The sequence below is a fragment of the Watersipora subatra genome, chromosome 4 (genome assembly GCF_963576615.1).
Source record: "Watersipora subatra chromosome 4, tzWatSuba1.1, whole genome shotgun sequence".
NCBI classification, from domain to species: Eukaryota; Metazoa; Bryozoa; class Gymnolaemata; order Cheilostomatida; family Watersiporidae; genus Watersipora; species Watersipora subatra.
In genome coordinates this window covers 7,674,320-7,698,483 of record NC_088711.1, presented here as the reverse complement: position 1 = coordinate 7,698,483, position 24,164 = coordinate 7,674,320, and the positions used below count along the sequence as shown (strand labels likewise).

At 35.7% G+C, this 24,164-nt stretch overlaps 2 protein-coding genes across 2 annotated transcripts; one reads left to right on the top strand and one right to left on the bottom strand.

The window, feature by feature from the left end:
- Positions 1–10,881: 10,881 nt before the first annotated feature.
- LOC137393874 (neuropeptides B/W receptor type 2-like) lies at positions 10,882–21,619 on the top strand. The gene is made up of 2 exons (XM_068080586.1): positions 10,882–12,048; positions 21,515–21,619. The coding sequence occupies exons 1-2, from the start codon at positions 10,882–10,884 to the stop codon at positions 21,617–21,619; spliced, it is 1,272 nt and encodes a 423-aa protein (XP_067936687.1).
- On the bottom strand, positions 13,629–24,069 carry LOC137393343 (biogenesis of lysosome-related organelles complex 1 subunit 2-like). The gene is made up of 5 exons (XM_068079851.1): positions 23,917–24,069; positions 18,331–18,497; positions 18,120–18,239; positions 16,776–16,880; positions 13,629–14,012 (listed from the first exon to the last, which is right to left on the bottom strand). The coding sequence occupies exons 2-5, from the start codon at positions 18,431–18,433 to the stop codon at positions 13,981–13,983; spliced, it is 360 nt and encodes a 119-aa protein (XP_067935952.1). The 5' UTR covers positions 18,434–18,497; positions 23,917–24,069; the 3' UTR covers positions 13,629–13,980.
- Positions 24,070–24,164: the final 95 nt, after the last annotated feature.

Below are 24,164 nucleotides of genomic sequence, written 5' to 3'. Positions count from 1 at the left end.
GGTAGACAACTCCCTAATATTGTGTTTGGAATCTACAGGAGATAGAGCATTTCTAGCACACCGTGATGTCTATAATACAATTAGCACAAAAATATACTTTTTCATGTAATATCTTTAGGGTGAACATATATGGAAATGAGTATACTAAATGCTAATTGTATTATAGACACTGTGATGTCTATAATACAATTAGCATAAATAATTGACTTTTCCATGTAATATCTTTTGGGTGAACATATATAGAAATGAGTATGCTAAAAGACAGATAAAAAGAAGGTAAGACTGATACACTGTATATCTCATTTTTTTTCTCCTGTTTTACATTACGACTCTGTATTAATGTGTGGCTGGCGGCTAACATCTGATTACCTGTCTAGATTTTAACAGATTGAACTGGCTAACAGTTAGTACATGTCAGCAAAGACTTGACCTAGGCTAGAGACTCGAATGCAGCGCCATTATTAGGCAGTGAAAATGATCTCTTCAAACAGACCGGTTTCATCAAACATACACAAAGGTAGTGCTACCACCAAACGAAGAAACAGCTAGTCAGCCGGTGTAGAAATTCAATACAGAGGTTACCTATTTCTAGGCATATATTACATCATAAGCTTTAAGATAGTCAATATGCATTTATAGTGAATGGTGCAGCTATCAGATTTTATTTAAAAATATCTACACTCCGACCAAATTTAATTACAAATTAAATTTCACACTTTTTTTTATTGATTTAGTTTGTTTATTAACTTCCTTAAAATCCAGCCACTTACCTTACATGTAATCTTGTAAGGTAAGTGGGTGGATTTTACCTTATAATCTTGCAAGGATCTTATCCTTGTAATCTTGTAAGGAAAATGGAATCTTCTGCATTGTATTGCCTGAGTACCTATCTAAATATGTACTCAGGCAATACAATGCAGAAGATTCCATCTGTAACAACTGTAGGTTTAACTTTTAGCTTATCAGCTTATCTGGCTCCTTTCGCTCTACCATTAATTTTTTATCATCACATCAGTCTACATGTTTCTCTTATCTGCTAGGCCAAATATGAACTGTCAATCATTCTCACCATTCTATTTGTACTAACTACAAAGCTCTGGAGCGTCTCCTGTCACATTGCTTGTTTAGAAATGTAACAAAAGACGTTTAAGTTTTTGCCCACATAATGACATACATACATGTATGTATGTCATTATGTATGTACATTGGGCGATATACATATATGTATATCGTCCAATGTATCTATCAATCCCGCGTAGCTCAGTAGTTTAGTGTATCATCTCAGCAACGGGAGGTTCCTAGATCTTTTGTGCTGCGGATTTTTCATTCCAAGATTTGAATAGCTATAGCTGGACACACCGACGCGCGCAACCGCAAAAAACTTACAGATTTTTTGCTGCTTGTCAAGTCAGTAATTGGTGCATTCAGTTATGGTGATGAAATTTTAGGAATGAAAAATTCACTATACCCTGGATTTGAACTCTGAACCTTGAGTTGTGCAGACAGTCATGCTATCCATTACACTATGCGTGCAACTGGTCATATTATGGAATGATTGTGCATATCATACTGCCAATCTTCAATGCTGATTGGTTAAAATAGCATGCTTCCCGCATCAGCTAGCACACTTGAAAATCATGATTGTGTGAGAGATCATGACACAATCTTTTTTCTTAATGTTGACTTCATAGGGATAGACGCGGCTCTTTATATTAAAGGTTTAGACTAACCTAAGCTGCACAAATTCATTGGGTACAGAAACGTAACCAATTAAAATTAAATTTTCTAGGTAAAACTTATTTTACTACTTGTGTAACGCCGGATATTCATCTAGTGTTTGCATAAACATCAGTTTTGCCTGCATTTTTGTCTCATTTCATGTTTTAGTATGCTAATTGTCGTACATATATGTTTACCTTACAGATATTACATGCACAGATACATTTTATTTACGCTAAGTATGTTATAGAGTTTACGATGTGTTGGAAATAAAATGTCATACTCCAAGCATCAGTAAGGTTCGTGCTTCGATACAAATTCAAATCTGGTTATTTTTTGCAAAAGGTGTAATTATACTTTTAAAATGTATTGATTGCTTTTAAAAAGAAGCAAAAAAATAAAGATAATGATGATAAGTAATGCAACATGTTGATTATATATTAATTAAATAATATTTTTGTTTAATTTTATTTTTTATAAACTAGAATGAAGAACACTCAATGAAAGAAATTTTTTTACACCATTCTAAGATATTTGGGCATATTGAACATACCGATTAAAAATAGAAAGTTTGCTGCTGCTGGTAATGCTGCAACTTTCTAGTTGCTAAAAACAACATCAACAATGACCAAGCTGCTTCAGTCTGTCAAACAAGATATCTCAGAACATTATATTTTACCCTTTAATTTATTGACGATAATGTCATTTCAAACAGAAATGTTTTCCAAATTATGCCAGATAAAAATTATATAACGGGCAACAGTTAGTCAATAAAATAAATGGTTTGATGTATAGCGTTCAAAATACCTTCCTCTGTTAAGAGAGCAGACATTAAATAAAATATTATTAACACTATGAAGCCTGGGACCGAGACAATTTGATGTGTTTTTCCACCAGATTCTACTCTCGAGCAAACTCGGTTTTGTAGTTTCACTTTGTTTTTCTGTGTTCTCTCTTTACATACAATTATAAGGTTTTGGGTGCTTTGTCTGAAATAAAAACTGTACAGTAATAGTGAAAACTGAAATTCTCTCTTTACATATAATTATAAAGTTTTGGGTGCTTTGTCTGAAATATGTTTTCAGTATTATTGTACAGTTTCAAGTTCATTAAGCAATTAGTTCTTGAAATATCGTTTAAATACCGATCGCAGTTCTAACTGATCGAGAAATGAAAAATGGTCGTCAACAGTACATTAGCTAGTTTTGTACTTCTATACTTCTGGTTTTTGTGAAGTTACAGAATTTTTATCGCTTTGTGCCTCATACGTTTGCTGTATAATTCCAAAGTTTTAAATTGATTAAATTATTAGTTTTTGTGATGTTGCACAATTACCGAAGGTACTTCTAACCATCCGATAAATGGGAAATGGCTGCCGTTGGAACATCAGTTTCTAATGATAAATTAACTGAAATTCTTGGTAATGAAGACCAAAAATAGACAAAGCTAGAAAGTTTGTTCTCCTCAGCAACAAGAGTTTTACAACGAACCATTTGATTTTCTATTCATAAAGTATACACACTCTAGTAGGCTCGGTGTACATCGACGATTATGTTTCTTCAGTTACCTCTGAAGCATCCCATCTTTAATAAGCGTGGAAAAATACTATTTGCTATATTTAATTTTCGGCTTTTTCATTGAGTTCTACAAGCTTGAAGCTTCAAAATGATATTCAGTTCAGAAGGAATTGCTCTATCGTGAGTGCTTTCATTCAAATGAAAGTTGTTAGCACGGCCTAGAATCTGGGAACTCGCTTGCGTACGCAAGGTTAGGCTACAAAGTATCAAAGGAGCTAGTGATCATATAAATTTTTAAAGTGATTGATAGAGGCTGTATGCAATTTGTTTATATCACATGAGTTAAAATGAGTTGGAACCTGAAATTGTCATTGAAAAATGAGGACATAAACCACAAAATTCTTGAAACTCACAATTGACACAAAATAAACATTTAGCACAGGCGAAGTTAGACGATGCAATGATTTGGAAATACTATATATTGGAATACGGTATGCTAGAATAGGATGTAAGTTTGCAACTAGTTAAAATGCTATTTTTGCAAACAAAATAAATTAGTAGTAACATATCCATAGATATAGTAAACCCATGGTGAATAAATTTATGGGTTTATTATATCTAGGGAAATATCTTGAAGCTAGGTTATAACAAATGCGTATGCCACAAATAGTATGGCAAAAGATGACCTGATAGTAAAAAGTAATGGCAGATTGTAAGTTGATATATGACTCGCAAAACTGTAGTATAGTCAATGACTTGGTGACCTTATTACAAATAGTGTCAAAACGATTACCCCAAGAAATTTGTCCATAAAAAATCCTAGCAATTTTGTCTTACGTCTAAAAATGATAGATTAGAGCCGAGTTATATCTAAGTTTTTCATGTAAAGAAAAAAAACATGTGATTTTTGTAAATTGATTTTCATGTGATTTAAAACACATCAGTTGTTGATAATTTGCACGATGAGATTGCAATTCGCCTCAAGATATTGCAAATCTTTGTGATGACTCATAAAGACTATGTGTATATGTATCGTCTATGTGTGTATGTGTATCGTCTGTGTATGCAAAACTTCAGGTAGCAAATCTGAAAAAATAATTTATACAAATTAGAAATAATACTGCAGCAATAAGAGATCCCTATGGAACATCGACATCCATTTTTTGCATGAAGATTTCTTTGTCATTCAACACAATTTTTTGAAGCTTTCTGTGAAAATAGGATTGAAGCGATTACGGGAATTCACTTCTATATCCATCAAACTTCAGCGTATTAATTTGTATGTAGTGATTGACACATACTAAAGCTGTGCTGAAATTTAGAAATATTAAGGAAACCTTTGTTTTACGATATAAATAGTCTGAAATCCGTTTATTGTCAGCCTAAGTACATGAGTGACTTTTTTAAAAGCACACTGATATGGATGTAAATATCATTTCTGGGCAAATAAGAGTAGATATAGACATCCAAGCGCTCTTTAAAAGTTTTATATAAAATAGGGATGACTGTAATGTGATGAAAATTCAATGAGTTACTAGTATATTTTTGTGAAGCAAAGAGGTAATCTGTGCATATTTCCGTGCTGATGGAAAACAGCCAACAATTGATATTCTGTTGAATGTATTAGTGACATTTAGCTACAAAATGGTTTCTGATTGGAGTCATATAGCAGCATATCAACAGTTTGAACATATACAATAATTCTACCAGTTGAGAAACAGACAAATTTGTAAGTCCACCACTAACACAGGTGCTTAAATCATAACGACTAATCATGGCTGCCGCAAGCAATTTATTAAATATCGCTGCCGGTTACTTGTTTGAGTGAGCTTTTTCTTTCATTGAAGGCAACAATGCTTGCAGCTTTAGCAAGACCATTGAGTATGTCAAACTTGAGGAGACGTTATACTTACTAATAGCGTATATTGTGGCAGCAGAGGTTAAGGTTGTAGACAGCTCTGATGTTGCAAGATATGAGTAACACAGACGGTTAGCTTCCCTAAACTAGATATGAATTCCAGACTAGCTCATTATAATGACTTTATACCCACATCTTAGACACTGAAATGGGAAAATGAACCTAGAATCTTTTTTCTATGCACTATCAGAGAACATGCTTATTCACATTGGCTGGATGACTTCCTGAGTCAATGTAACAGGTAGTTACTTTTGGGTGCTTGCAGCTGCATTGAATGTTTTGATATCTGGATGATGATCATGACACAATCATTGATTTAGGAGTGGCTTTTTAATAATAAATATCATCAGTTTAATGCCAAAATACGTGTCTATATGGTGATATGATATAGTGGTTATAAGTATTCTTCTACCTAAGTTACACAGGTAGGAGTGCTTACTATCAAACAGCATAGAACTACTATGGTACCTTTCTGTTCACATGGAGCAGAGATGAGGTACACAGAATCTCTCAGAACACAAAAGGTATCTAAGTTTTTGTTGTATTCTGATGAAACATTTTATGTCGAACAATAAACAAGTAATAAGGCAACAAAGACAGGTGCAAAATGGCACAAAATGAAATCCTATCCGTGTTTACATGAATTCTACACGGTGTTGGTTGAAGTTGTGTAGAGCCAATCAAGGAAAGCATGGCAATGTACATGTCACTTTGAGTTTATACAAAGGCTAAAAGTTCGCCTGGAACCAAAAAGCTTATTGCAAGAGTTATGTTGTTCTATTATCAATAAAACTAAAAATAGTGCTAAAGCATAGTAAGTTACAGAGTACAGTAAGTTACAGAGTACAGTAAGTTACAGAGTACAGTAAGTTACAGAGCACAGTAAGTAACAGAGCACAGTAAGTTACAGAGTACAGTAAGTTACAGAGCACAGTAAGTTACAGAGTACAGTAAGTTACAGAGTACAGTAAGTTACAGAGTACAGTAAGTTACAGAGCACAGTAAATTACAGAGTACAGTAAGTTACAGAGCACAGTAAGTTACAGAGCACAGTAAGTTACAGAGTACAATAAGTTACAGAATACAGTAAGTTACAGAAGACAGTAAGTTACAGAAGACAGTAAGTTACAGAACACAGTAAGTTACAGAGCACAGTAAGTTACGGAGCACAGTAAGTTACGGAGCACAGTAAGTTACGGAGCACAGTAAGTTACAGAGCACAGTAAGTTACAAAGTACAATAAATTACAGAGTACAGTAAGTTACAGAGCACAGTAAGTTACAGAACACAATAAGTTGCAGAGTACAATAAGTTACAGAGTACAGTAAGTTGCAGAGTACAGTAAGTTACAGAGTACAGTAAGTTACAGAGCACAGTAAGTTACAGAGTACAGTAAGTTACAGAGCACAGTAAGTTACAAAGTACAATAAATTACAGAGTACAGTAAGTTACAGAGCACAGTAAGTTACAGAACACAATAAGTTGCAGAGTACAATAAGTTACAGAGTACAGTAAGTTGCAGAGTACAGTAAGTTACAGAGTACAGTAAGTTACAGAGCACAGTAAGCTACAGAGTACAATAAGTTACAGAGTACAGTAAGTTATATAGTACAGTAAGTTACAGAGTACAGTAAGTTACAGAGTACAGTAAGTTGCAGAGTACAGAAAGTTACAGAGTACAGTAAGTTGCAGAGCACAGTAAGTTACAGAACACAATAAGTTGCAGAGTACAGTAAGTTTCAGAGTACAGTAAGTTACAGAGTACAGAAAGTTACAGAGCACAGTAAGTTACAGAACACAATAAGTTGCAGAGTACAGTAAGTTTCAGAGTACAGTAAGTTACAGAGTACAGTAAGTTACAGAGCACAGTAAGTTACAGAGCACAGTAAGTTACAGAGTACAGTAAGTTTCAGAGAACACAATAAGTTACAGAGTACATTAAGTTACAGAGTACCGTAAGTTACAGAACACAGTAAGCTACAGAGTACAGTAAGTTACAGAGCACGGTAAGTTACAGAGTACAGTAAGTTACAGAGTACAGTAAGTTTCAGAGAGCACAATAAGTTACAGAGTACAGTAAGTTACAGAGTACAGTAAGTTACAGAGCACAGTAAGTTACAGAGCACAGTAAGTTGCAGAGTACAGTAAGTTTCAGAGAACACAATAAGTTACAGAGTACATTAAGTTACAGAGTACCGTAAGTTACAGAACACAGTAAGCTACAGAGTACAGTAAGTTACAGAGCACGGTAAGTTACAGAGTACAGTAAGTTGCAGAGTACAGTAAGTTTCAGAGAGCACAATAAGTTACAGAGTACAGTAAGTTACAGAGTACAGTAAGTTACAGAGTACAGTAAGTTACAGAGCACAGTAAGTTACAGAGCACAGCAAGTTGCAGAGTACAGTAAGTTTCAGAGAGCACAATAAGTTACAGAGTACAGTAAGTTACAGGGTACAGTAAGTTACAGAGTACAGTAAGTTACAGAGCACAGTAAGTTGCAGAGTACAGTAAGTTTCAGAGAACACAATAAGTTACAGAGTACAGTAAGTTACAGAGTACAGTAAGTTACAGAACACAGTAAGCTACAGAGTACAGTAAGTTACAGAGTACAGTAAATCACAGAGCATAGAAAGTTACTGGTCCTTTGAGCCTCAGAAAAAATCCTGCATCTTTGTTCTCAAGTAGGATTGCATTATGATACAGTAATAACAGTGAGTGAGTTTTACATATTTAGGAGTGAAATTTTTCATCAAAAATATAGAAAACTATATATTTTTGAAACCCTCAAAATGTACCAGTCTGATTCTAGCAAGTCTCTCTCAGATTGTAATCTACATATGACATTTTCCTGTAAGTCTGGAAAGTAGATAGATCCAGATATTTATTTGTACTTGAATTTCAGACATGTAGTGAGATGAGGTGCAGCAATGTGTCAGATATGTAGTGAGATGAGGTGCAGCAATGCGTCAGACATGTAGTGAGATGAGGTGCAGCAATGTGTCAGACATGTAGTGAGATGAGGTGCAGCAATGTGTCAGACATGTAGTGAGATGAGATGCAGCAATGTGTCAGGCATGTAGTGAGATCAGGTGCAGCAATGCGTCAGACATGTAGTGAGATGAGGTGCAGCAATGTGTCAGACATGTAGTGAGATCAGGTGCAGTAATGTGTCAGACATGTAGTGAGATGAGGTGCAGCAATGTGTCAGGCATGTAGTGAGATCAGGTGCAGCAATGCGTCAGACATGTAGTGAGATGAGGTGCAGCAATGTGTCAGACATGTAGTGAGATGAGGTGCAGCATTGCGTCAGATATGTAGTGAGATCAGGTGCAGTAATGTGTCAGACATGTAGTGAGATGAGGTGCAGCAATGTGTCAGACATGTAGTGAGATGAGGTGCAGCAATGTGTAAGGCATGTAGTGAGATGAGGTGCAGCAATGTGTCAGACATGTAGTGAGATGAGGTGCAGCAATGTGTCAGATATGTAGTGAGATGAGGTGCAGCAATGTGTCAGGCATGTAGTGAGATCAGGTGCAGCAATGCGTCAGACATGTAGTGAGATGAGGTGCAGCAATGTGTCAGACATGTAGTGAGATCAGGTGCAGTAATGTGTCAGACATGTAGTGAGATGAGGTGCAGCATTGCGTCAGATATGTAGTGAGATGAGGTGCAGCATTGCATCAGACATGTAATGAAATCAGGTGCAGCAATGGAATCGAGGGAGATTTGAATATGTATCAAAGCATTGGGAGAAAAATTTCAAACATTTTGGTGCTCTTAAATGTTTTGCAAATACAATTAAAAGTGTTTAAAATCTGGTGCAGCGACACAATGAAAATTTTTGAGTGAAACGCAATCAAAGCCATGCAAAACTCTACAAACCTACTCCAATCTAGCTGAAAGCGGTCCCGACTATATTCTTCACATTCATAGCATTCTTCTGATGCACAGTTTATGCTGATTATCCTTCAATTAACTCAAATTAAAGATGTAGAAGTTTGCGGCTACATAATGACTAGCCACTGTTTCCACTCAGTCTAACTAAAAATGATTATAGATAATAATAAGTCATTGATTGGTTGTTACATCTCGCTCTCTTATTGTAAAACTACCATTATCTGCAAACAACCAACACCTATGAAATGTTGTAAGGTTAGTGAATAGAAAATGTAACCAAAACCATTGTTCCAGAACTTTCTTCGACGCAGTTACCTTTCAGCACTTATGCTACCTAATATAGACAGTTATGATTGGCACCTAAATACTTTTAACTCTGATGAGTCATCTGTGTGTGTTTAGATATTGTCTGTCTAAAATACTTGAAAAATCGTATCTCCGATCTGCCTGACCATCCCTTACATTTGTACTATTCCAGAAAAACTGCAACACCATAGAGCAGACAACAACACCTTGTCAATCCACTTTATAGAACAGCGTTATGCAAAAAGAGATTTTTATGTTAATAAACATAATTTACTTTACCAATCTTTATTATTTTTGTCTAATGGTCTAATTTGCTTTGAGTGCCATTGATCTGAGATAATATAATAATATCTATCTATTTACCCTTCAAGAGCGAGCTATTTTGTTGTAGCTAGATGGGAATATTTCTTTTAGCCTATATTCTTGCCCAGCGACGCTGTCGACTTCAAAATGAAAGAACTCAAGCTATCTTAATTAAGAGAAAAATGCTTTCATAATCTCAACCCCACCTGCTGCCGCTGCTTTAATGCTACTCACAATAATGATTAAGTCAAGTACTCAGAAATTAAACAAAATAGAAATACATGTGTTAGGGGACGATTGCTCCTTCTAATGCGCTGTGTTCATCAGCTAAGAATCAACCATTAAAGTATTGATTCAGCAAATACTGCTAATAAATTGCTGCACAATTAGCTGCCGTGTGCTGACAGAAGAGAGGCAGGTTTTATATCTTCATCATACCAACTCTTGCTTGCAACCAATGAAGAAAATCACTCATCGGTAAGCATAAATTAAAAACAGCTTTTACGACATTTAAATTCATTTGTAATGTTGTGTTTTTTCGACATACTTTAATTTTTGCATGGTTGTATCATTGCTCATTTTATTCCACAGAAACATAAATATTCTGGATATGTCGAGGGTCAACATTTTGACAGTCAATTCATTTAGTCTAAGTGCTGCTACATCAACACCCGATCTTTTGACAACAACTGGCTGTCAACATAGAGGAACAAGCTAAAACTTATTTAACTTTTGTTTATAATATTTTGAAACAATTTCACAATTTAGTTTTTCACACTTTGATAAAGGAGAACTAGAAATATTGCTAGAATAACATTCACTGCATTGAAAGATGTTTTAGTATTAGCGCAGGATATCAATGAAAACAAGGGGGTCAAGTAAATGACTAGTGAAGCCTTTTTATTGACAGGTTGTACACAGTTCGGTATACAACTCGGGCTCATTTGCGACTGTCTCTGGTGTATGATCTCTCAGCAAAAAACATTTACAAATCAGGGTGGCTTTGATTACAATTATTTTTTTCATGTCACAGGTTCTGAGCTGCTAATTTCCTGGCTCCTGATGTAGGTCTATAAAAGAATAATTAAGTAGGCTACAATCATTTACCAATATGTTCACTGTCTACGTTTTCTGCTTTTTTCACATAGCTGGAACTCACTAAAGTGGACAGAATAACAGAGTCTCAAGCAGTTGATACAAACAAGGAAGACAATAATAGGCATGGAAGAAGGCAATCTCTTTATGAATAACTCTTTTGAGGAAATGGAGCTGCAAGCGATAGACTATGTCATCTCTTCTTTTATAATCTTTGTCTGTGTATTTGGTTTACTGGGAAATGCTCTGGCTATGATAGTGGTGCTGCGCAACCCTGGACTAAAAATGGCTTCTGTAGTATTCATATTTAATCTCGCTGTGGCTGATTTCCTCTTTCTTCTTTCGATGCCGTTTGTAGTAGCAAACCAGCTGATGAGATATTGGGTGTTTAAGGATTGCATGTGTAAGGTCTACTTTGGCTTGTTTGGGATAAACCTGTTTGCTAGTGTTTACACACTGCTAGCCATGAGCCTAGACCGGTACATCGCCGTCTGCTGCATGAGATGGAATGAACTTAGAACCCGACGCAACAGCGTCATTTGCTGTCTTCTAATCTGGATGATTGCCACGTTTCTATCCCTTCCCCTTCTGCTCTATGCCAACCTGGATGATGAGAGCTGTTTAATAAGTTGGCCAGAGAATAAGGCTATCAGTGCTGCTGAAGCGTACGCCTACTACACGTTGATATTGGGATTTGTCTTACCGTTATTCCTCATCACCATCTTCTACACTTCTATTATTATACGACTGCGAAAGAAGAGTCCTGGTATCGCAGAAGCTACTCTCGGAAAGAAAAAGAAGCGTACGCGAAAAGTAACATTTGTCGTTTTCTGTATAATACTAGCCTTTGTCGTCTGCTGGCTGCCATATTGGTGTATGCAAATAATAATACTAACAGCCTCTAAGTCAATCGGTCGAACAGAAATGATCATATACCAATTTGCCACTTTTTTATATATTTGCAACAGCGCCATCAACCCAATACTCTATGGGCTCTTTAGTAACACCTTCAGAAACAATGTTCTTGGATTGTTACGGTGTAAAAAGGAAGACAACTCAGCCCACCAATCTAGTCGAGCAACAACAGTTCTTAATTCGCTGAAGATATGGAAAACTTCTACCAGGAAACGAAAGGACACTTTGGAAGGTGATACAAATCGCAGAATGTCTTTTAAAAGTGTCAAAGAAGAATTACCACTGATGAAAGAAAATGCGCATGCAGATAAAAAAAGCTCAGCTAAAGGCGAAACCTGCCATCAGCGTTATAACTGTGAATTACTAGCCCCAGCACATGTTTGAGAAAATATGTAATCGGTCTGGCGATTTGTTGTGTGTAGCATTATTTTTATAGGGTAGCCGGGTATCATTTGATAAAATTTAAAGCAGGTCTTTCGTTACTAGCCTGTAAGCTTACCATGTAGTCACTGACAATGGCTGTTTCGACACTCATTGAAATTGACAACATTAACGATACCGGTGTTGGACAAAACTAAATTACAATTTTATGCACGTCCATGCTGAAGTTATTTTATATTTAAGAATTTAATCTTGACTGCAGTAATAAATCTATATAATAAAACATTGAAAATATAGGAATGACGTTTACGTGTCAGTAAGTTTACAGCAACTTGACAGCATTGTTTGCGAGTTGTATATCAATCATCCTGAATGTCTCTGGAGCTAGAATAAGACTTTTTTATACCTTATGACCAGTGGAAATGATATGGCTAAAGTAAATGTTATTCGCATGGAAACGGGTAACTGTTCACTGCTATTTTTTGTAAATATAACAGGAGATTGAAAAAACTAAAGCCTTTTTTTCCAATTAGTCATACTGAGAACAGTCAAAAATTAGGATGCCCTTGTAAAGGTTAATTGAATAGTTAAAATTTGATTTCAGCATGACTCTCAGATGCCCATGGTTTTGACTATAATAGAACCAACAAATAGCTTACTTCATCTGCATGCCTCCACCACTATTAAAGCTAACACTCTGCTAGTCAGCGTGTCTAGGAATAAACTAGCAGGTATAAAATCCCTATCACAGAGCATTGTTGATGGGGTTTTCTACTTGCTATACCATTTGCTTGTTAAATGAGTTTTTCACATAATTAGTTAGAAAGACGCTAGTGGAGAGCAATTAAGAATTCATGCCAGGTAAAGGTCCAGCAATTTTCATGGGATCCGCTTGTAGCAAGAATAAAATGGTTTGCTCTCCCAAGAGAATCCCATGGGAAATTAAATGATAGATGCAATGCTAGTTGAGGTGAATTAGGTCAATTAGGTCAAACAAACGTGACGCGCTTGTATAGTTTAGATAACTATCGAATGCAAATATTATTGAGCGCAGGGTTTAAATATTTTATTGTCGATGGCCAAATGCAGATGACCAGTTACGATTGTAGAGCTAGTTGATATGAGCCAGTAGAACAACCTATTTATGGGTTGCTATGGGTAACAACTGACAACTCAGCAGACTAAATTAAGACATTCCAGTTTCAAGTGTTATAATACGCAACAATCTAGATCTCACGACATCTAAAATGCCACATTTTAGCCTGACAACTTGTTAAAGCGGTGAAATTTTTTTCGGGATTATAGATAGTAGAGAAAGTAGTCCTAGTAAATCTAACAAACTTTTGTTTAAAATAAGGTTTACTATACTTCAACAACAAATACATTAATTAATTCAGTTATACAACAATACAGGTCTTTTATTTCATATTTTGTGAATTCTAGTTATCCGTGATTTCATAAATAAGTGCAGAGTTCTCATTGCGGTCTCTAACATTGCATAGCAAAAACCGCAAGAGAAAAGTAGGAAACCCGACAGGTATGTTGGAAATAGCGATGTATGAACAACAGCAGTCATGAACATCTTGGTAATAATATATTTTTATACTAAATCATAGTTCTCAACACCAACTTTTTATATTCTATCTGAGAACTGCTAGAGATTGAGTAACAATAGATACGTATTAAATATACATGTATTATGTGTTGGCACTCGCGGGTCATAATCATTCTGCGTATTTAATTGCTGTAAAATATTACAAGCAGATATTCTTCTTCGTATAGGAAATACTTGAAAAACAATGATTGACAGTTGCATTGCTGCTGTCAGCAGTTTACAGCAATTAGATGCAATGGACAGGCCTTTTAATTGCTATATTTGCCATTTACCGCTGCGTGCCTAAGCAACTGTAATAGCGGTGTAGGGCAGCTCTACCGCTTCTCCAACTCCTTGTATCTCAATTCTACAAGCAAGGGAAGCAGGCAAAACATCACAATCATTATTCTAGTTTCATTGAGAGTGGACCAACTTAGTTTCACTAACAACATCGATATATGATTACCACTTGATAAAAGCGGAAGGCATGAAAACAGGTCATATACGGTCATGTGAGGAAAGGCATTTGTGTTCGAGCACAAAACACTAATACATGTACACACATATTATATTTTTGAGTTCCACTTTCCTTCAGACTCTGGCTTATGACTTTGGCAGTTGTTTATGATAACCTTTTGTGGCTTTCAATAGAGATAACTAATAATAAACTTAGCAAATGATTGGAAAAAATTTAGCAAGATTTTATGATTTATAGTATCAAAAGCCTTGGAAAAGTCTAAATGCCTAAAAGTCTATTACTAGAGCCCAGAGCTAATAGAACGTTGTCTGTAAACTGAATAGGAGCATCTTTTGTTCCTTTTTATGTTGAAAACCTAACTAATTAGGTGAAATAACTTTTGCAGTTTTTAAATGATTTTGAATTTGTGAGTTCAAAATTTTCTCAAAACTTGAAATTAAGACAAAATAGAAGTTGGTCTGTAATTGTTTACTGCATTCTTGTTGCCCTTATTTCTATAAATGGGTAGAACTTTAAAACTATTTCTATAAATGGGTAGAACTTTAAAACTATTTCTATAAATGGGTAGAACTTTAAAACTATTTCTAATTGCAGAGAAACATAGCCAGCACGGATCAATAAGTTTATGATGTAAGTTAGTGGAGGAGCTAATTGATCAGCACTGTCTTTGACTAGATTTAGTGGAATTCCATCAAGGCCTTCTGATTTATTTATGTTAAGAGTGTTTAATTCATACCGGACAGCACGCTGTTGCGCAGTTTAAAGCTGAAAATAGGATAATTGCATTCTAAGGTACGCGTACTTATAGTTAAGGGGTACTGAAAATGGCACTTGATAATTTTGGTCTAATTTCAGATTCAAGTTGACACAATGTTGATTCAAGGCGTAATAATTATTAAATATAAAAATTAAAACCATAAATCAGTTACATTTATGTAAAGTCTATGTCAGCCTGCAGTGTGAGACTGCCTGTAATTATGACTCCTAGTTTACCACTATTGAAACATTTTCAGTTCATAATGCTTATGTATTATTCCATATCCAATTTGGGTTTTATCAAATCTTTTAAACATTATATACAGCAAATGTGAAACTTCCCACTTTGCTATAAGATTTAATTGCTTGTCCCAGACTGCACTATAGGATTGAAAGGGTATCCTATACATAGAATTAAACTAGTCTATCAGAATTACATGATAAACAATGATAAACTACCCACCAAAATATGAATCAGATTTATGCTGCCGGACAGATTTAAATATGCGTGTTTAGCTCTAAAAGATGTAGTGAAGAAGCAAAGGTAATTGTGACAAAAAAGCTTCCCTTCTCAGCTTACATTGATGCCAAACAGAATAGAGATAAGATTTTGAATTTTTTTGCCTAATTCTAACAAAGGTAAGATTTTTCAACAGATCCCTATGTAGACTAGCCACTGGACTAATATAAAAAGTTGATTTAGCAGAGGGGGCTAATTTAGGTCAGATACACTTCCTGTCCCCATTGCTGGTCTTACCAAGAATTAAACTACAACCTGTTGTACACTGATCAGACACTTCAAACCGCTAAACCACATCTACTCCCATATCTGTATGTGACGTCAATCAATTAGTTAAAATTATTAGTATTTTATAGAAAACTATGCATATATTTGCAAACTTTTAGCTTTGATAGTTCCTCAAAAATAAAGGTCATGAATCAATTGCCTGCACATCTTGAGAAATGTTTATTTCAAGTTTAGCATCTTCCCCTAACCCTAATATGCAGTAATATTATTAGTGTCAATAATATTATTAATACTAATAATATTATTGACACTAATAATAATATTATTATTAGGGACCATGACCAAACGAGCGGAGCAAAGTTTGAGAGTTTTGATGATAAATGCATGAGCACACAACTTACGAAAATTATTCATCAACAACGTCGCAAACCCTTGTATCGAAATCTCATCAACAAATTTAACCATTTTTTTGTAGAGTCGTTAAAGTATAATAACGATACAGAACACATACAAGCCTATTTGAATATGTTACCAAGTTGTTGAAAATTGTCGACATATTCCTAAACCTTACCCATCTGATCGGATTATACACAAATAGACAGATTAATTTGGCCAAAAATTTTTATTAAAACTGGCCAAGCCTTACTTTTATCAAAATTAGGATCGGCAAACGAAACGCCGAACGACAGAGAATAGAACCATTAAGTTGTGCGTATTTCACGAAAAAAATAACGTGCAAATTTCACCAGTCTATAGCATTGTCGAATTGCCGAAGGTTTCTGTAATTAACGTAGAAGTACAGAAATCGTTTCTTTTTTGCCGATTTCAAAGTAACTGACATTTTGGAAACTTGAGTACTTTGGTATTCTAACTGATGCCCAAAACAGTGAAAGTAAAGGAAATGGCGATGATATTTTTTTCTAACGATTCTTATGAGATAATCACAACTTCTTGATATTGTTAGCTATGACGTTTGGAAATGTAAACAAAATTTCTTTTTTCCAATATCACTTTGGTCATGGGCTGTGTGACAGTGGAATTTCTAGTTATTAGTTTAAAAAATTATTAGTGGTCTAATAAAGAAAGAGTGGAATATGAGCGCACATACAAGAAGCGTCGTTTGATATACATTTATATATATACATTACCCAACTGCTTGGAGTAGGCATCTAGTTTGTAAGCTGATTGTTCCAATGCATTTACAGCGAGCTCGATATCGTCTATCTGACTAATGTATGGTCTGAGAGCATTGTCTGCAAACATACACCAACTATGAATCTCATCCATCTATGTGAATGAGTAGTCCTTTTGCCAGTCAGTCACATTCTACACAAATAGGTTGGTTGCAGCAGTCTGGGTGAGATGCGAAACACGGATAAAAAGAACATAACTGTGCAACTCTGATAACCATAAGAACAACACAGTTGATAAGTGGTTAACATTAATTGGCATATGACATACAGAAGAAAAAAATATATCTTTACATGGCACATAGCATGCATTCTAAATGTGTTTTAGTCACAATGTAGGTATGGCGCATAAAGCTTGTTGAGGACGGGTTTATTTATAATGGCTACATTGAATGCTAGTCAAATTCTGTCTAGCTTTTTGTTTGCATGTTACAGAGACACGTATTATGACACACAATAAAAGAACCAGCGCAACCTGACATAGTACATACGATGAAACTGCCTAGATTGCGCTAATGTTGATTCTTTATCATCCGGACACTGAGGTTGCAAATCGTATTTTTTTAATAATAATAATTTCCTTTTTAGCAGCAAAAGTTCCGTTGTACAGAGAGTTGCCATCTTTAGCGCAATCAAGTCAGTTGAATCATATTTTATCTTGGAAATCGCAATAGTATTTCTTGCGTGTTGCGTAATGTGCCTCGAACTATATAAATCACAAAAACTGCTAGAATCGTGCTCGCTAATACTTTGTTTAGCCAATTAAAAGCGTTTCGTCAACGATTTCAGTATGCATGCACAGCTCAGACGATTCTGTGAATTTTGGCCAAATTATTCTGTGTTTTTCATTCATTCCGTAATGTCGGTCAGAATCAACGAAACAATCATTACGTGTGGCCGTACCTTTATGATATAGTAAAATAAAAGTGAGCAAGTGCCAGCCGAGAAGAATAGAATGGCAGACTTGAAATATCGCATTGTAACAACCATGGCTGTTATACAACAAAATACAGCATTCGGCTCTCCCAAGTTGGTTGTTAATAGATTGTATGCAGGTTTCTTAAAATCAAATCAGGGAACACGTGGATGTATCGGACACGAGCGGCAGAGAGACTGTGCAACAAAGAAAAGCTAACAGATGTGCCAACATGGCTAGAAAGAATACATGCACTAACGATTTATGAAGCTAAACGTAAAGCAGTTTTATCAAAGGTTTCTCTATAGTCACATGAATAGCTGACACTACGGGATCCTCAGTAAATACTACCTAAACAAAATCATTAAATAATAATTGCCACATACACTTTTCATCTAGTTGCTGCATGGAAGAGTTGACATTCGACACAATATTCCTCAGGTCAGCATACTTGGCAGCGGACACTTTGTTAATCTTTTCCAACATTTTGTAGTCCTCAGTAGAAGCTACCAAAATGAAGAATTCAGCTGATGAGCTGACAAATAATAGATGAGTGTACAAAAAACTATGAAAATCTTTCCTGTATGCAATTTGTACCTTCAAGCTCCCCATTAAGATAGTCGGCAACTTTTGTAAAAGCATCTTTAGTAAGTTCACTCAAGTCAACATCTTTGACAACTTGTGTGTCATGCTCTGCCATGGTCTCTACCCGCTTTCAATCAGACAGACAACTTCTTGTTTCACAACTGATCAAAAACGAAGTTCTACAACAAAACATCCCTGAATTATACCAACAGGTACAACACTCACTACTAAACTTGATAGACGAATCGGTAAGAAACTCCCCAATCGTCTTATAAGTAACAATTATACAATAATGATACTGAAGTAGGTTTGTTTGGGTCCCATACTTATATTCGTGGGCAAAAATATTAATACCCTCTAAATATTTGTCAAATCAATTAAGTTTTTTACATCTATCGGTACTCGATACCAGCTAAACCACGCGATACACATACCAAATTGTTCCTTAAACAATTGTCTATCGTCTCAAAACAACTCTTCTAAACAAAAACACCACAGCAGCATCTAGAGGACTTGAAGTTGACCAAGTTTGATTATTGACATTTATTAGTTTATCGTACGCATAATAAAGCAGTTACACAAGTGGTTAAACACACTAAACTGGTCTCAAATATTACAACACTCTCTATAAGTTATGTGGGTAGAACTGAAAAGAATCGCTAGAGTGACTTTGTGGTCAGTAATTGGTTGGATATCACTACCACTGCGTTGCATATCTCAGGCATGCTGTTTACCAAGGTTTCTATTATTTTTAGGGTGACCATTAGGGACCAAGTCTTCACGATCTCTTCCATTGAAGCGATTTTGGTTGTTAGCATACTTTTGGGCACCAGTGCCTTGATTTGTAGTCATAAGTTTTTAATAGGATTTGGGTTTCATATCTGTGTAGACCTGCTCTATACTGTCACTTTGTTTGTGTTGAACTATTCCTTGCGCATTGTGTGGGTGTATGTGTGTTTGTATGTGTGTGACATGGTGCCTTGTCTTACAGGAATATCCACATTCTTTACTAAATACGTGTATCTGAGTTCAGCAGCTTGCTCTTCATCACATTGATGTACCTTTTAATAGCCATTTTTCCTTCATACATATAATATCTACATGCACCCCCAACTGAAAAACCTCCTAAAGCATTACAGTCAAAGATGTTAGAATGTCTCAAGCAAATCTCCTGAAGCAAATACATCCCAAATGTATTTTGATGATCTAAATTTGATTCATGCACAACAAACCTTTTTGAAACCTGACAGCATCTTACCACATCTTCTTGTTACATGTATAGTAAGTAACACACTTTCATGCGCAGCACTGTTGCATTAGCTAATTTGAGTTGAATTAGTTACAGATCATAATTTGGTCACGGTGAGCATAAGTTAAGTTACACTTTGATGCGCCAAAAATTCCTCGAGTACTATTCATCAAAAGGAAATAATATAACTATAAATCTGAAAATCTAGCCCATGATAAATGCTTTAAAGCTTCATATTCAAAAGAAGATAGTAGACTGGTAATGAACATTTCTCCAGAAGTACAAGCAATTGAAGTGTCAATAATTCATGAGCTTCCTGTTTGAGAAGCTAACAAAACTATAAATTTGCAAATTTACATATGGTTGTCTTTGTAATAGCACTTGTAAACTGGCCTTCATAATGATGACTTAATTTAAGATATTGCGATTGACTAATAAATTTTTGCTTGACACGAGCCTACCATAACAAAGTTTCTATTGCACGAAGTACAGATCTAAGAGATGTTTTTTGCATTTTAAAAGCCTTCATATGTGATAAAGCTCGTTCATAAAATAAGTTAATCTGAAGTACAATCAGTTACTATTACATCTGGCAACTCGAGGTAATGGCCAATCCTGCATTTTATTCATACCAAAAAATTAATTGATTGAACTCTACCATGTTTGTCACCCGAACTAATGTGCATATTGTTCAACAACAAAGAAAAGTATAGTATTACCTTGTATTTGTTTACAGGGTTTGTCCTTAAGGATGCTAATGGGACCTGTTAATGACCGTAGTTATCAGTACATTCCTAAGAAGGCAACTTCAAATAAGTTTACAAGTTGGTAGTTTGTATTACAACTTCAATATTTGTTCTACAGACTATTTCACCATCAATAGCATTTATTTTTTAGCCAAAATAAAAAAGCATAGTTTTTGCTTCAATTGAAGTGTAAACTTTGTAACAGCATAAGAGTACGGCATATAAAAATATGCACCACAATACTACTTTCTATAACACTTTCTTTCATATATCATATTTGGGGTCAATTATTCCGCAATAATTAATTACAGGCCATCTTATTACAGAGAGGTGATGAAACAGCTGGGTTATATGGTTGGCTGACTACAGACATTTGAGGGAGGTAAGGCTTGATCAACGCAATAGCTTGCGTTGGGATAAGGTCCTGGACTGTCTTAATTCAACTTGCAATCCACGTGGCTGCTCTTGTGTACCTCTGAGAATACACGCATCACTACTCTGAACTGTGTAAGAACTGTGAATGGGACCTTATGCAACTACTTGCGGTGGTGTCCTGTAACCCTTGTCTATCTTATCAGCATCCAACTAATGGTGTGAGGGGTTTCCTGCTTCAATTGGTATATTCTGTCTGTTTGTGATGACACTCAGCAGCCTAGTTATGAAAACTCTTATTATCTAAAAGGTAAGGCTTCAGGAGGGTATGGCTATAGAAAATGGCAATTGAGCCTGCCTAGTGCAGTTCCACTGTGCAGGAGAGCCTGTTCCATTTGAAGGATTTTTTTCAGGTTGAACAAAGCCAAATATATATCTCACATTGAGAAACGTTTTCTCTATGAGTCTCTTTAACGTCTGTACAGCAGGTACAGTTAATTCATTTGCCTCACTGCGCATTGGGGCACAAATGATAAGTAGGATAACTGGCTTAGACATAAACTGCTTGAATTCCTTTGACAAATACTGAAACCTGTTATCAGTTATATGCTAAACAGTAGACTGGCTCCAAAGGCATTGCACATTACATCGATGGGCGTCTTTATATTGAAGTACACTAGTGAGGTAGCATCTTTATGATTTTTTCAATGTGATCAGGGCTTTTTTGAGCTCATGACTCCATCCCCAATCCCAACTCTTTCTCAAGCGTTGATTCAGAGGAGATGTTAGTTTGCTCAGCTTAAGAAAAAAGCTCGGTTATTTAAACTAGTTATTTAGTCAAACCTCCATGTCCGCTGGCTCAAGTATTTCATTGATAGATTCACCTTCAGGGCCAGGCTTAAGACTGCAATCTGAGAGAATAAATACAATATAGAAAATTCTGGGGTTCTTGTAAACACACTTCCCAGCTGACAGCTTCAAGTTAATACGTCGTAATCTATGTAGTATTTTGCCTAGATTGTAATCACACTCAGCCTCTGTTGAACATCAAACTAAAACACCATCTATCACATGAAATGGATACAACTTCAAGAGTTGTTCAATAGCCCTCTAATATTACATCACTTGATGAGCACAGGCCCATAGACATTCAGAGATATCTGTATTTCCTGAAGGAAGTGCAGAACGTTGTGAGCTATGACAATTCCCAGTCAAGCTTGATGTGGCACTAGGCTTTTCTAATATGACTGAAAAATGTCACATGGCACTGACTGTAAAATATGTGGCCCCAGTCTTCCAGCAGATAATTTCTCAACATTTCTAGTGGAGTAATGTGGCCTTTTGATGCCTTTGGGCAAATTTCTTGGATCAATTCAAACTTGTACAAGATCAGTACCTCTATTATTTTGGATTACCATGACTAAAGGACAATCGGTCACTTTAGATACATGTGTGATAATACCACATTTAACCACATTGGTAGACTGCTCCTGTTTATCTCTGTCTTTAAATAAATATAAGAGGAATGGTGCAGGTTGAACTAGTGAATAGACATTCTCATTTTGCTTGAGCCTATATTTCACTGGTAATATATCAAAATTCTTCGCAAATAAGTCACAGTACTTGGTGAAAAATTAATCAGGGAGTACACTGGACATCGTCTCATTGATTTCCTATACATTTGGGGAAGGTATCACAAAACCTAGTCTAACAGTATCATGTGTAGACAATAAAGTGCTTACTTTACCTTTAGTAACATGAATATTTATCTTGAACTGCTCACTATCCTTTACACGTAAAAGCTGGATATTACACCATGGCTTGGAAACACTACCATTGAAACCTACCACTCGGATCAACATCAATATTATGTTTAACATACTTGAAAGCATTACACTCAAATATAAAACTTACATGAGCACTGGTATCGCATTTTACATTAAGCTTTTTAGTTTTGTCGCTTGGTAACAAAACATCAATGTCAGCTAAAGCAACACATAGAATATCTTTCTATGAACACTATTATTTTGATCAACAAGTCATTGTTGCAATCAGTGGCTAACTCCTTTACTTTCCTCACTGTATCAGCATTCTTAGATGATTTGCATGCCTTCATGCAATAGTTAATCATACCACAGGCTGTACATCTTTTCCCCCTCCCAGATGTATGCAACCCCTGCAGTGAGAGTAGCGACAACAGCCACACCCCTCTGTTGATTAGACTGTTTCATATCATCCTGTTTATATCAGATGGTCAAAGAATCCAACAAGGCTCTGCCACTGAAGGCATAAGCACTTGACTTGTACTGCCCAAAAGTGCAACTATAGGTACACACAAGCTGCTTCCGTACAATGTCATCATAAATCCCAACAACTATGCGATCCCTCTAAAGCTTGTTGGTTAACTCTCCATTGGCACATTGACTTGACTTATTGCAGAAATCAAAGTACAACTGTGTGAAAGTCTCAGACTCGCTTTGGGCACGCGTATTAAATTTGTCTTTTCAATGAGACATTAGTAATCAGGTCCAACAACTCCCTAAACTTCATCTTTAATACTTCAGAGTTATTTTTTGTATCAACTGAGAGTCTGTCATTACCCGCAGGATTGTCACATAATGGGATATAAAAAAGAAAAAAGACACTAGACTTCACAATGGAATCCGAGCCTAGTACATTGAGAAGTAACATTGCGTTGACTTTTGGAGCAATGTCTGCATGGCTCATCTCAACATATACGCCATGCATAGCTGCAAAGACTCGTAAGCTCTCCATCGTGGTTCTATCAAATAAGAGGTCTTTTAGTTTTCGTAAACGTTCCACAATGAATGCAAGCACTGTGTCCAGCTATCCCAACACTATGTAAAATTATGGGATAGCTCGCTATGAATGAATGGTTGATGTAATATGATTTTATTTGGTTTTGTGTTAGTAAGAATAGCATTGCAGACAAAGCCTGCCGCCATAGATTATATGCAAAGTACAAAAAACACTAAACCGGTTGTGAGATGGGAATATGTTTCGGTATCATGTTGTCACACTTTAGTTTAATATACACGTAATATAAAAGTAGCTTGACTAAAAAATTAAATGTTTGTATTAAAAAGTTGGCCACTTGTTTTCTTGGTCATAAAGCAACCAACAAATATCAAAGTTTTTAAAATTAGTGATTCAAAAATTATTTTAAATGTTGAGCGAGAACCTCTATCTACAATTTCTAACTCCACTCACCTTATAACTTTTTCAACATTATTCGTTAAAAACACAATAGAGTAGCGCTTCTGTAAGGAGCCAAACTATAAACACTGTAATGGTAAAACAATAAAGCTAAAATATCTAAACACTAGATGTACTGACAGTACCAAGGAATACCGAGGCGTTCGGAAGTGCTTCCTAGTTGTAGTTTGATTAAAACACCAAAAGACCGCTGAAGGGACGTATGCCGGAACTTTACTGGCGCTAAGGCTATCATACATAGC

Bases quoted from the DNA above. Each gene is read 5' to 3' on its own strand.
- LOC137393343 (XM_068079851.1), bottom strand. From the start codon at position 18,433: ATGGCAGAGCATGACACACAAGTTGTCAAAGATGTTGACTTGAGTGAA. The intron at 16,881-18,119 runs GTATGTGGCAAT...GTATGTTTGCAG, and splicing joins GCAGCAACTAGATGAAAAGT to ACAATGCTCTCAGACCATAC. The intron at 14,013-16,775 runs GTAATGTATATA...CCTTGCTTGTAG, and splicing joins TGCCTACTCCAAGCAGTTGG to AATTGAGATACAAGGAGTTG.
- LOC137393874 (XM_068080586.1), top strand. From the start codon at position 10,882: ATGGAAGAAGGCAATCTCTTTATGAATAACTCTTTTGAGGAAATGGAG. The intron at 12,049-21,514 runs GTTTGAGAAAAT...TATTTAAACTAG, and splicing joins AATTACTAGCCCCAGCACAT to TTATTTAGTCAAACCTCCAT.